The 14,913-nt window shown below is 40.5% G+C and overlaps 1 protein-coding gene across 2 annotated transcripts in view; it reads right to left on the reverse strand.

The window, feature by feature from the left end:
- The window catches only part of WDR11 (WD repeat domain 11), a 45,219-nt gene that overhangs the window by 13,933 nt on the left and 16,373 nt on the right, over positions 1-14,913 (reverse strand). For both annotated transcript variants that reach the window (XM_080913571.1, XM_080913570.1), the window contains exons 10-16: positions 13,098-13,274; positions 12,118-12,202; positions 6,958-7,064; positions 4,369-4,444; positions 2,995-3,103; positions 1,179-1,303; positions 699-846 (exon numbers count right to left, since the gene is read on the reverse strand). In XM_080913571.1, coding sequence (XP_080769697.1) covers positions 699-846; positions 1,179-1,303; positions 2,995-3,103; positions 4,369-4,444; positions 6,958-7,064; positions 12,118-12,202; positions 13,098-13,274 — 827 coding nt within the window. The remainder of the gene's footprint in view (positions 1-698; positions 847-1,178; positions 1,304-2,994; positions 3,104-4,368; positions 4,445-6,957; positions 7,065-12,117; positions 12,203-13,097; positions 13,275-14,913) is intronic.

Below are 14,913 nucleotides of genomic sequence, written 5' to 3' on the forward strand. Positions count from 1 at the left end.
TGACTTGAGAGGTATAGGATGACATAAGCTCTTTCTTCCCACATCTACAGCCATGGCGTTTATCACATAGGAACAGAGACCCTCGCTGAGATCGTCTCTCTGCCCCATTAACTTTAAATGACCTCAGCTAGTCAAAATCCTTACTGAGACACTTTAAATATGAGAGTCAGTGTTCTACTACGGCATGTATTCTCAGATGAAAACTTAGTTAATGGCTTGTTAATTCATCTATTAAGAGCAATCTGTAAGATGTGTGCTGATGTCATTTGTTAACTTTGATTCCACAAGGCCAAAATAAGAGATGTACAACTGAGTAAATATTAATAACACTACACTTACAGTCTGATTATAGTTATTTCAAACTAACCAATGGAAATGTACAGAATACAACAGGATGGTCAACATGACTCAGCCATGAACTTTTCTGTCCCTTCCTGTCTTCAGTTTCATAAGCAAACTGAGATAATTCCTGTGGACTGCCATTGTGGTAAGACAGAACCGCACCTTCAGTATAGGATCGGGGTGACTATGCTACTTTGCAGTATATGCAGTGGGTATGGACCAAGTTCAGTCAGCAATGACTTCTCCTTGAATAGTAACACTTATTTTAGTAGGCTTAACTATGTCTTCACTGGATATGGATAAACAAGATCCCTGGTCAGACTCTTGATGTAAATGTACCCGAGGATGACACTCACATCTGGTGGAATCCGAGCACTGTCTTTCACGGAATTTCCTTCCACGGTGAGATGATAAACTTGTCCATCGTTGTCAGTAAACACAAAATGCTCCCGAGCAGAGATGTTCTGACTGAGTTCAGACTTACTTTCTGCCTCCTGTAATAAACTTAAGGTAGAGAAAAAAGATATTTTTTCCCTAGAGTGACACACCCATTACTACCCATTATATAGATGCATTTACAGGAGTGTTCCCAGAGTTCCCAATACATTTTCTGTGAAGGCGACTGTCTCTATCCTTATCAGGGTTCGTTTGTGTTTTGGCTTAAGGTGCTGACTTGATCACACTCACGGCCACCGACAGGTTAGCAGCACTGTGTTTTACTAACAATGCTAGGCACAGGGACAACAAAACTGAGCTTTAGTCATCTGGGTCTGCCGTGTTCTCTGCCAGGACATGGGCAGCATGAAGGTGCACCAACAGGGGATGGGACCTCATACCTGATCACTGATGATTCAACAGCACCCAGCTCTGCATCCGAGACCACAGTCTGGCGGGCCATGGCCTCCCGGGTGGCAAGCTGCTTCTTTCTCAGGCTCTTTAGGTTGTGAGATGGTGACCACTCCTGCACAGCACAGACAGACATGCCAGTTCCCTTCCATCAAACCCCGCTTAAGAGTAGCTGGGCACAGCTACTTATGAACAGCCACAACTGGTTTGCATGCAAGGATGTCGTCTACAGGCAACCTTCCAGGAGTAAGTTTTCACGCTTCTTCGAAGCCCACTGCAGTCCTGTGCATTCCCGCCCATGCTCGTCCATCAGGCCCACCCTCAGGTACAGGTGCCCACACAGCTGCTCACCTCCACAATGACTCCACGCCTCCGCCTATCCTAATGAGCTCAATCCAATATCGTCTCGTGTAAAAGTTCCTTTCTAAGGTTTAATTCATATGTGTGTGTGCTGCTTGTCTATGTCTAAGCACCACATGCATGAGTTAGACTGAGCTGTGAGCCACCACATGGTGCTGGAAAAGCAGTTAGTACTCTTTAACTGCTGAGCTGTCTCCAGCCCTTTCATATAAAAGTGATCAGTGTGCAGTTACTGCACACATGGATATTTGTAAGACAGCCTTCCTTTCTTCTGCTGTCAAGCTTAGACCGTGTGAAATGTGATGCCCTCCTTCTGGGCGTGGCCAATTCTCATATGCATGAGAACCTAATTTATGCAAGCAGTGCTGTGTTACATACCGCCCTGTCCCTTTTTCTTTTTACTTTCCTTCACTAAAGTTGAATAAGTTTTGTCTAGAGGGACAAAGGGGACTAGTGAGAGGTCCAAAGAAAAAGGGAAGGAGGTGTGCTTCACATGTACTTCATATCAACTAAAGAAATAAAAGGTGAGGCTTTCCTTACACTGACTACTAAATGGTCTATTTGATTTGCATACAACTATATTGTGTATCTGGACCCTGTGGGTTGATGTTAAGGTGATATATAGTTGGACAGTGGAGAGATAGGTGGAAAAAAGGCTAGAAAAGGGGAAGAGGAGGGAGAAAGGAGATTCGGAGGAAAATCAAGCTGGAGCTGGAGCAGGAGGATCTATATCCAGGTGGTCTTAATTGGCAATATGATATGAATATTTTAAGAGTTTCTATAGGTCTTTTTATCTCACATAGAAGGGCAGTTTGTATCTTTGTCCATTGGATATAAGCTTATTGTATAGAATTTGTGAATTGATAATTTAATATATAAACCTGCTTGAAAAGATACTGGGCTTCAGAGTCATGTTTGTGCTGGACAGTGGAGGAATGGAACACACCAGGGTGCTCGCATCCACACAAGACAGAAGCAACAGGGCAGGTGGAGTGAACCGCCTGGGAAGGGAACAGTGTGGAGGGCAGCTTTCGGAACGTGTGACAGAGTGACATTAGAACGGCCTCTGTAGAGTGAGACCACAGGGGCGGGGGGAGGGGCATAAACAGATAAGCTTTCAGTTTAATATTTACTTCAACAGGACCCCAAATACCCACAGGTCTGTTCTGAACTCTTTCTGATGTTGATCCATTTCCTCTTCTTCTATCAACACTGGTTTTACTTCTATGACTTTTAAAAATTACTAATACCAGATATCATGAGCAACTTTATGTCTTCTTACTTCTAGAAAGATTAAAGCCCATCTTTCATAAATATATCCTCAAGATACCCACATTAACATTCTGACAGAAAAGTACAGGCAGGAATGATGTTAATTCAAACTACAGAAAAGTAGCCACCACACAGATCAGTACTCAAGAGAATCAGCTCAAGGGTGTGACTTACCAATGCAGTTACAGCAGGGAAGCTTTTAGACATTTCTCTGAGAAGAGAGCAAGTTCTAATATCCCATAATTCAAGGGGCTTATCTTTGAAAACAACTGCCAGATACTGTCTAAAAGAAAGAACAAAAAATAAAAACCATCAAAAAGATCTTTTTTTACAACAACAAAAATCACCATGAATTAGTTAATAAGCTGACAGCATGTTCCTGCATAAGCAATTAAACTAACATTCAGATTCCATTACAAGTCATGTTCAAAGTTACATTAAATATGAATCACTGAGGAGCAGAGATGGCAGGCATGGATTTACAGTGGGCTCAGGGAAAGATTACCACTGACTGGCCCACATTAATGGGAAAGATAACAGACACAGACTTGAACAGTTTTAGTGGAAATGATCAGAAACAAAATATAATACAGGAAACTGCCAACTCCATTGATATGGTGAGATAATTTTGGAGAAGGAGAAATTGCCAATGAAGGGCATTTTCAAAGAGCCTACAATGGAGATGAAGACAGGGTTGAGTTGAGCTGTAGAGGTTCTCAGTACCCCTTAAGCAAACAGGTACAGGGGTGAACTCCTTAGTGTGCAGTGACTGGAGGGGAACCACGAAAAGCATAAAGACAGGATAGAGTCTACACATAATGATTCATAAATACTAATCAAAACTTGACTGGCTATTCCAATATCAGACTATCCTGACTTATTTTCAACTGTGGGGTACTCGAGAAAAAGGATCTTTCCTAATGAAAAAAATAACAGAACAAGATATAACATATCTTATATATGCCTAATTACAAGAGCAGAATACCTACCACAGGTACTTAAATGCTTTCAAGAGAAAACTAAATGAGCCCATAACTAAGGTAGGGAAGTCAGAGCATACCTTCCAGAAGTGCACAGAATGACTTACCCTAAAACCAGCAAGGACACAGTAGACTTGAGTAACCAAGTGGAACCAACTCACAGAAGACTGTAATAACACAGCTTTTCAATTCACAGGGGACTTTCATTAAGACAGATCAGATACTGAGTCATGCATGGGATTATTACAAAACCTCTCATTTTCTTTATGTACAATTTAGGTTCATTTTGTTTCCAATAGTCTTTTGAATGTTTTGCTCCAAGGGAAAATGCATGTGAAGTAGGATTAGTAAAAACAAGGAAGGGAGGCGAGGAAGACGCCAAGAGAGCAGAGCATCTCCAGGCCATCTCCCATCTGTGGTCAGGCTCTGCTTTTCGATATGACCACATGTAATTATTCGCTGTCACTCACAGATTGCAGGAATATTTAGTATATCCCTACTTTCTTAAAAGTTACAAAACCAGCTGTGAGATGCTCCTGAGACACAACTGGTAAAGGTTGACACTTACTTCAAATGAGACACTTTGATCATTTCAATGGGTGATTCATCATTGCCCCGGTCACCACGAAAAGCAGTGCTCCTCCCTTTAATTGAAAAATGAGAAGGTGAACAGCATATGCACCACATAAAAGAACAAGAAGCCCCACCACCTGATGCGGCCAGCCACTCCCTCTGCCTTCTGGCTGTTCAGTTCTTTGCTTCAAAGCCAGTTCTAATAATGAAATTTGAAATATTCTTAATTATGAAAAGGAAACAAAAATATATTACTTATATTCAAATATCTATTTTATAATAAGGTATTTTAATGTTATAGAGTTTCTTCAATTGTGTAACTCAATTTTAGAAATGTAAGAGATACTGCTGTCTAAAACTTTAGAGCATCTGTGGCGAGGCAGATTCACCATGCATAAAGTCATAGAAGACACACCCATGTTTTCAAGTACTGATTAGTTGGGAGAAAAAAACCAACCTCTTGAAATGAATACCTAAGATTTCTTATTTTATGTGCAAAGTATTAAATGAAAGATCTGAGCACATTACTAGCAAAAAGTCTTTCTGAGTGAAATGTGGGAGTTATAACTATATGCTGTATTAGTTAAGTGCAAAAAAGTACTTTTCATAAGTTAAAAGAAAAATTCTACCTTTCATTCTAACAAGTGTATTTTAATATCTTCTTGTGAGATTTTTATTTACATTGAATTAAAGAGAAAACATAGCTGTGAAAAACAACTGAACACAACTACCCGCTCCTGCAGGCAGCAAGTGCAATCTATGCTCTAAAAAATGGGCCTTTCTAGTCTACTAACCTCTAGGACAGGGGTTCTCAACCTGTGGACAGGAATGACTTTTTCACAGGAAAACACCAATATTTACATTATGATTCTTAACAGTAGCAAAATGACAGTTATGAGGTAGCAGTGCAGCCCCAGCTTGAGGAACTGTATTAAAGGGTGCAGCACTAGGAAGGTGAGACCCACTGCCCTATTGTTCCCAGGTATAAACCCTACAGCCTGAGTGTTCACATGGCTCTCTTCAGGAAATAAGCAACTGCTGATTAGTATAGACAAGAGAAAAGATTCTAAATTAAACAACAGTCCTGCTGAAGAAAACAAATGGGGATTTTGTTTTTTTAAACAAGCAAATAACCAATTATAACCTTGCTCAAATTCCGGGATATGGGATATGACATTGCTTGAGAGAAAGCCAGAGCCAGTATGCTAGCAAAGCCGGAAGGAACCCAGGACCTTCAGTCCCCAGGTAGGTCACTTTCTGGTATTATAGCAACACGGGAATGTGGGCATGGCTGATTCTTTAAGTTAATACCAGCTACACACAGAGAACAACCAAATGCTTGCTACTCCTACACATTCTTATCATTTAAAATCATCTGCATGTATTGATTTTATTCTTGTTTTCCTGTTTGGTTGGTTGGGTTTGTTTGTTTGTTTGTTTGAGATAGGCTCTCACAGTGTAGTTCTGGTGAGCCTGGTACTCAGAGATCTGGCCGCCATGCTTAGCTACAGTATTATTTTGCAGAAACTCGCATACTTAAAATCACTGTCTTTAAAATTCATGTGCTATTATAAATTTCTTCATTTCTGAAATTCATTGGGTTCCATGCTGTAAATAATCCTAAATGAGTTACTTTACCAGAATGCTTTCTTTTCTATTACACTTAGTTATTATTGAGTCTGTGATTTTATGAGTGTGCACACACTGGGGTCAGAAAAATATCTGTGGAAATCAGTTCTCTGCCCCTACCACTTGGGTTACCTGCTAAGCCATCTCCCAGATTAAGAACCCTATCCTCCGTTTTTTCAATTATGAGACAGGTCTCTCTTGTTCTAGGGTCGTGAACTCATTATGTAGCTGAGTATAATGCATTTTCCTCCTCCTGAGTGCTGGGACCACTCCCAGTTTGTGTGGTGCTGGCACTAGAGCTTAGGTCTTCCACGTGCTGAGGCAAGCATTGTATGGATGAAGCTACATCCCTGGAATGTTTTCTACTACTAAGACTTCGCATGTTCCCTATTTCAATCAGCCTGTAGCTGTCAAAAATTTTAGATTTGAGCATTTAAAAATCATCACTAACCTGTACAATTTTTGAAGGTGTTCTACAATGGTCCAAATTCTAAGCAAAGGATCTAAAATCTGCAACTACTAAGAGAAAGCTTAAAGATGATCTTTTAGAGAGCCAGTGGAGACTGGCTCAGTGGGTACTGTCACTTACGCTGGCTTCAGCCTCAGGAGCTGACATGACTAAAGGAAAGGACTGGCTCCCAGGAGCTGTCCTCTGACCTCTACATGGATGCTTCTATACATAAAACACTGTCCAAAAGAAGAGCAGGCCCCACCTTTTGTCATTCATCTGTGAGTTCAGCTAATGGTTTTCCACTTACCTGTGCTACACTAGTGGTGGGTACATAGAAATGATGCTGTGGCTTTTCTAGACAATTATTACAGAACTAGAGAAGGCAAATGGGATGTAAGAACACACCTCAAGGTGAAAGAAAATGCTCTGAGGACATTTATGCAAGCAGTGTCTCCCATCAGCATGATACACCACCCCAAACGTTCAGGAAGGTAAGACACAGACCTGTTGGGAGATCAACCAGCTGGAGTTCATTTCTTACTAGCCCCATGTTGTTTGGGGTCGAAGCAGCAAAAGAAAGGAAACTGGTCAAGCTTGTCCATTCAATACCCCTAGAAAGCAAACACATGTTACTTTTGTATTCTTTTCTCATTTGAAGTTTATTTTAAAAATTAGGGTTTTCCTAAGGCCTTATTTTATTATATAATGTAACCTAAAACAGTATTCTTACCCTTTCAGGCTACATTAATGCATACTCTGACATATGTGAAATTTGTTCTAATTAAAATTTTATATCCAAGTGTAATGACAAGAGAGTCATCAGAATCCAGACCATCATTAAAATGAATACTAAGTTTTAGATCTGAGCATTTAAAAATTATCACTAACCTGCACAATTTTTGAAGGTGTTCTACAGTGATCCAAATTCTAAGCAGAGGATCTAAAATCTGCAACTAAGAGAAAGCTTAAAGATGATCTTTTAGAGAGCCAGTGGACCGGCTCAGTGGGTATCTAGCTAGGGAAAAACACTTCACAGCAAATTCTAAGAACCTAGCTGTTTAAAGCAGGCAGCACAGAAGCATTTAGAGATGAATCCTTAAAGTGACTGCTAGGGGAGGTTATCTAAATTCCCAGTTGCAAAACTCGAGCAAAATTTGATGGAGCAAAGAACCTGCCTTCATCTCTCAGTTGGAAAAGGAGACAGAAGCTCCAAATGTTCCATCATGCAGAGAAAAAACATGGGCTCAGTGAGGGCTACCCTGACAGGACAGTGGGGAGGCCCTGTCACATGGGTGACAAGGACTGACAAGCAGTGCTGATACATTCCTTCCACGTAGTGAAGCTGGCTCCCACTCACATTGCTCACCAGGACCCACAGGCCAGCTGTGTGCAATGCCAATGTAGAGCGTAGGGCTGTGCTCACAACACAATGTCAGGCGTGAGCGCTGTGAAAGGCTTCAGGATCTAAACTCTTCAGCCTCAAAACTTGATTATTGATCCCTTATAAAAAATGTTTATTCACCTCTGACCTACAGTAATCTTAATGCAGTAGTGAGATCTGTACGAGGTACTTCTTGCTTCCATTTTGCTTTATCCCAAGCAGCACAATTATCCCGTGTATATGTAAGCTTTGCAGCTTTCAAAGCATCAGACATTTGCCTCATCCGAGCCAACTGCTCTATCTTCAGAACTTTACCTGCAGTCATTTGTGTGTGTGTGTGTGTGTGTGTGTGTGTGTGTGTGTTTTGAGATACTCTTGCCTTGTATTCTAGGCTGACCTCTACCACACTATGTAGCCCATGGTTATTCTCCTGCCTCAGCCTCCCAACTGTGGGATTACCAGGGTAAGACACTACAGTCAACTCTCATTTGCTATGTTAACTACAAGCATTTTCCTCATTGGTTCCTCGGTACCCATGTACTTTTCTTTTTTCAGAAGGACAGCATAATCCATAGCCAAAGACAGCATGAGGCAGTAGCAATAGCTGTGGTAGTTAGAATTACAACCAGTTCAAAACAAAGTTGTATGGACACCCAGACTAATGGCTACTTAGAATGAACACACTTGGGAATTTCCATTCCTGGCTCAAGTTCTTGCCTTTGTTCTCCAGACACAGTGAGACAGACTGACTCTAGAACTTACCCTCTGCACCTTAGTCTCACTAGTAACACAGAAATAGTACAGAGGGCACCCAGGACTAGCATCATAACACCTCATGGTTAGCACAGTCAATCAGGAACTAACTGAAGCCTTGTTGTCTTCATCAGGCCTGTTTTAAATAAATACACCACATTGATGATCATACAACTGGGCCAATCACTAGAAAGGTTCTTTTTTCCTCTTCTTTTCCCTTTCTTCCCCCTAGCAGGGAAGTCCTCACAATTCCTAGAGTAAAAGGAAGAACTCACTACATCTGGTCTACTGTCTCTATGCAGATGTTGCCTAGAGAGCCCCTAAGACCATTTTCCAATGACACTGCTGCTGGCAATACTGACTTACTAGTTCATAACTACACTTGATATGATGGTGTCAGTGCCTCTGGGCACTGGCAACCTGCCTTCCCACTTCTCATCCATTATTTTTAAAATGACTCTATTAAGTATCCAATACATGCCAGCCAACAGCTATGTGATATGCTGCGGATGTGCTAGACATACCTACAGTTCATGTGCAACTTACATTCTCTCAGAAAGGGGACAGTATCCAAGTATATTTTGCAATACCTACTGCAAAAAAAATAAAGATGGCAAAGAGCTCAACAGGAGCTGTATGAGCTGCACACATTCTGACCTCAGGGATCAGCTCTGGAAATTGTGCCATTTGACCTCAGCCTGACCAACCAAGGTGATTGTGCAACATGCAATAGTCTAGTTGTGTGTGTTGTTGGGGATTAAAACCCAGGGCCTCAAATGTGCTAGATAAGAACTCTGCCAATGACCTACTCCCCCATCACCCCGATGTCCTTTAAGGGAGGCACCGTATCTTTCGTCTGTCTCTTCTGTTAAGCAGTGTAACAGAGATTCAGGAAGTATCTGCCCTACTTACTAGAGATCCCAGCCCAGGAGCTGTAGCAAAGCCTGCAGGGGCTGCTTATTTGTAATCTGGCAGTGTGACTGTGTTGCTTTTGAAAAGAATACAGCAGCAGCTTATATCTTCTTAAATAAAGTACAATCAAACTGGATTTCAAAGTAGATTAGATAAGGAAAGGGTTATCTATCTGTCAGAAGAATTAAAACCTCCTGTCAGACACAGCTGAGCTTCACACTGCTCCTGGGATTAGAACACTGCTGTCCAGGCTTAACTCTAATTCTATACTTAATATCTGAAGGACTAGGAACAGCACCTCATCCCTGATCTAAGATTTCTCTGATTTTTTTTTGGGGGGGGGGAAATCCCTAACCATGAACAACTGCAATCTTAGAATTTATCATCAGATTGCTTAGGGCTCACAAGCTCAGCCTGCTAGGCATCTATAGACAGACAACACAAGCTACTTCCCAAGAAAATAGGGAGCACACAATTCTGCAAGACTTTAATTTTATGATTGTTCTGGAAATGTCCAGGTAAACAAGAGACATTTCACTTTCCATAAATAATTCAATATAATCAAAGCAATACTGAGTCAATCCATGCTTATACAAACTATTGTTTATAAATCCTTCATAGTACCAGAACACTGTATCAAACTCAACCCACTGGACAAAGATACAAACTAATCTAAAAGAGTTGACCATTTAACTTTGTCATTTCTGTATTTGCCACTGGGTTATAAGCACCAAAGCTTCCAATTACAGTTTTATAGGAAAGTTCAACAGTATCTGTGAAACATCCCATGCAAAACATTGAAACATCATGTTCCCTACACCCCTCCCATATACTATCATCATTATACAATGCCTGGTAACATGTCTACCTACATATGATTTAAATACATAAAATAACTATCTAAAAGTGAGCCTTAATCTGCATGTGAAAAATCAGGAATACATTCAGGTTTATTGCTAACTGGTTCAGAACTTTTTATAGCACATCTGTGAAATTTTCATAATGGTTTTAATTGTAATTCTAAACTGCATTAATTAAAACACAAAGACAGCAGGATTTCAGCATCCTCTTGAGAGACATCTTTGAATATAAAGTCAATTACCTTCAAAATGTCAACAAAGAGGGAATTTCGTATGAAAAGTGGGGCATCTGCATATCATCATTCCTGGCTCCTCTGGGAGTGAGCATGATATCCCTCCCAGTACTCAACAGTTTCAGGATCACTAGGCCACAAATAATACCACAGTTTGTGCAAGTACGCACCAGTATGCACACCCCGACTCTGTGATAAACCAGTTACTGAGGCTCCAAATTCAGAAGCTAAAGACAACATGCTTGATCTTCTGGAAGCTCATGTCAAACTCTTGACTCCATCAACATTTAGTTTACTGCCATCATGCCCAGCCATGAACATTCTCAGCAGTAGAGCAGAGCTACAAACAGAGCTCAGGTTCTGATGCCTGAGAGGCCTGGAGCAAGGCCCATCCACCTTCTCCCCAGGCTTGGACTACTTAGTTTCTTCGTCTGTCTATGGGAAAGGTGACAGCTCCTCCTCTTTAGGGTTGTGGTGGGGTCAATGAAATGACTGACACAACATATTGACACAGAATCTTCCGGATAGCAGTGCACAGTTCTGATTGGTTGATGTCAGCCATAAAAGGAATGGCTATGAACAAAAGACAAGGGTAAAGGAAACAGACAGGAAAGGAAGAGAAAGAGAAGACAGGAAATAGTGGTAGCAGAGATCACTGGAAAAAGTGTCAGGACGGTCAGCTGAGGCCCTGGGGCCAAGGAGATACAGTGCTGCATAATCCCAAACTCAATGTCTTGAAGACATTACTACGTATGTCCATGTATTTGCAGAGATGCTGGAGAGAAACAGCATAAGGCAGTGAAACAGTCACCTGGGCTGTGCCACTGTCCGGGGTCTTCAAAGGCATTTCTATTCTACTCCATCACTAGCTGTGATACCCTAAGGCTAACCTTACTCTTTCAGGAAACAGTACACTGAAGTATACTCACAGTGTACACAGGACCAAATTACAAAATGTACAACAGAGAACCTTTCTGTCTTTTCATTAGAGAGTCACTAAAGCACTGGGCGTACTGCATATACATGTAACTCTGTAACGTATACTCACAGGCAAAAAGGGAAATGGGTCTACATTCAGCAAAAAAAGCTGTGGAGTGTGTCTAAAGCAGCACCCTAAGCAAATGCAGAGGCTCTCTGCTCCTAATCTGGCTTCCTCTCTGCAGCCTCGACACACACTGCATCTCAAAATCAAATAAATGCTTCCCAATTTGTGTCTTTCCTGGTGATAGTCACACTAACAATTAAAAACAAGCAATTCTGACAGATCATAATCAAACTGAGAAATAAACTATATAACCTGGCAACCATGATTTCCAGTGAGAAAAGAACCTGGAACTAGGAGAAACTCACAAAGCGGACAATGAGTGCCCACTCCTAATGAACCCTTCCTTAGCTAGACACACGTTTGTCTCTCAAATGCAAGCGAATAGTCACCACAGCACATGCCACTGTAGCACATCAATGCAGAAAAGCATTACACCGGGTTCTCACATGTTTGTGACCTCGATGTCACAGCCATACTCACTTGACTTCACATGAGTGGACACTTAACTCCTTGTGTAGCAAACCACTGGTGAGGTGGTACACCAGGACAGAACCGTTACTTGTACCTTTCAAAATGATAGAGAGACAAATGCTAATTTAGTAGGGGTGCCAATTCCAATCAAAGTCTTTGTTAAATTTATCTTCTACAAAAGGATCCAGATTATATACTTAAAAACAAGCGAATTAGGAAGGAAAATCTATTTCCATCTTTATCAGAATGGGACCTTCGGGGACATGTATCCTCAAGAACATATTACCTAACTTCACATACATAAAATTTTAAAGTATAAACCAATATATATAATAATTTAAACTTTTCTATATGTGCTAGTTGGTATTTTTGAAACTCAGAATGTTTATTATAAAAGCAACTTTCCTGAGTGCTCTATAATGTTTTGTTTCCTTTAAATAAATAATGACAAGACAGTATATTATGATGTGATTAAATGTGATTTCTGAAGCTAAAGAAACTTTGGCTCAGGCCTTAGGTGAGCTTACCCAGCACCCAGTACTGAGTCTACATTTTTAAGCTACTGAACCTCTTTAAACTACAAGTAACAGAAAATCCAATTTTAGAGATCAGATGAGAATATGCGCACAAAGCAGGGTGCACGGCCCTGGGTCACTGGTGTTAACCTGGCTAGTCAGCATTTCTGCTACCACTGCCTTAAACAACAGCAGCTCACCGACACTGCTATGTAACAAGCCTTTTCTGTCCCAGACAGTCCCTGATATTTCAGAAACTTGCTGACAGAGATAATCTTAATCTCAAGCACACGGGCTCACTGTAATTAAAACTAAGACAGGAAACAGGATAGAAAAATATTTCAAGGATATTATATAATTTCCTAACCCATTTCTTCTTTTAAAGTATCCCCAAAGAGAATAAAAGACTTTCTAGAAATCAGGAAAGTAAATATTTTAAAATGAGTTTAAAGAAAAGAATAGGCCAGTACTCACCAACGGCAAGGAGTGGCTGATACATCTTAATGTTTTTTGTGGTCAGTGGTGGGCACATCCGGATGGCAAACTGAGGGGAAGGGAGTCCTGAGAGCAGTCCGGTCAGCAGGAATTTGAGGTGCACTTCCTGCATAATGGAGCCCTTGGGTTGTTCTTCGCCAGCAATTGCACTTTGCCCTGATATGTAACAAAAAATATAAATGAGTAATTAAAACCTTTGCTGACTTTAAAAATCTAAATCTGTTCAACAAAGGTATTTACATTATGATTCCTAACAGAAGCAAAATTACAGTTATGAAGTAGCAAAAAAATAACTTTATGGTTGGGAGTCACAACATGAACAACTGTATTAGAGGGTGGCAGGCAGCACTGGGAAGGTTGAGAACCACTGGGCTGTACAGGCTCACAACAGCTCTAGAGCTGCCATGATCTTAGGTCACATCAGTAACAACTCAAGGATTTACTTCAATAGATTCAGAATAGATTACTCCACCGCCACGCTACCCAAAATTCAGGGGCCTGTGTCTTCTGAGAACTACTGCTTCAGACAGAGCTCCGGGAGAAAGGCACTGAGAAGGTTGCAGGAAGACAGCAGAAGAGCTGGCTCAGAGCACTGTCTACAGACTGAGACCTTTCTGCATGACTACTTTTCAGATAGAGTGACTGTGTAAGACACATTAAATTGTAAGCATAAAAACACCCAAAGGACTATAGATTGCTAATAAGAAGCCTTAATATACCTCACAAATACGAAATGTTCAAGACTTTGTATTTGTATATGTAAATAACAAATAAACATATCAGTAGAAATATATGCAACATATAAATTACCACTGTAGATATCATTTGAGACTGCAGCCTGACTGACCTTCCACTTGCTTTGTGGCCCAGGATGACCTTGAACTGAACCTTTTACCCCCACCTCTGGGATTTTACAAATTTGATAGTTCTGGGATTACAGGCTTGATAATTAAGTATTAAGATGCATTATTTACATATGCATTGATATGCAAATTGAACAATGATTCCAGTAAAATTCTAAACTAAGAAATATAAGTAAAATAACTATAATAAAATCAATACTGTTTACTAAAAATGTACTGGACTTGCCAAAGGAATACAATAAAGGACATACATGTATACTATAAGAGTAAATTAGTAAGAATGGGTAAGTATAATCCTTTGAAGCCATCACCTCATTTTAGTAATACCATTCTGAAGTCTAGGTCAATTACAGGAAAAAAAAAAAAAACACAGTAATTTATTCCAGTTAAAACATCCCCTTGGAATTGGCCACACAATTGATATCAACTGGTGGAATATTGTAAAAAGGGAGGTTTGACAGATGTACCATGGACACCAGCAGGATTTGCTTAGAGATGACTCCTGGGAATGGTCACTTGTCTCAAGCATTGTCCCTAAGAGGCAATTCACACAGTAGGGCAGCTTAGACCTCAATAAGCAGCAGCCTAGTAAATATAAGCCAGTCTCCATATCTTACACGGAATTATTTTCATCCTGGCCAGTATATGGTGAGTTTCAAATTAAAAGTTTAATTAAAAGTTTTACTTAAAATGTTTTCAAGTGGGCTGGAGAGATGGGTCAATGGTTAAGAGCACTGGATGTTCTTCCAGAGGACCTGGGTTCAATTTCTAGCACATACATGGCAGCTCCCAACTGTCTGTAAGTCCAGTTCCCAGGCACTGGATGCTCTAATACAGACATACATATAGGCGAAACACCAATGCTCATAAAATGGAAAATAAAGAAAAAGATAAAATAATAAAAAATAAAGATAATTCTTTAATTTTAAATA

This window comes from Micromys minutus, assembly GCF_963924665.1.
Source record: "Micromys minutus genome assembly, chromosome: 2".
NCBI classification, from domain to species: domain Eukaryota; kingdom Metazoa; phylum Chordata; class Mammalia; order Rodentia; family Muridae; genus Micromys; species Micromys minutus.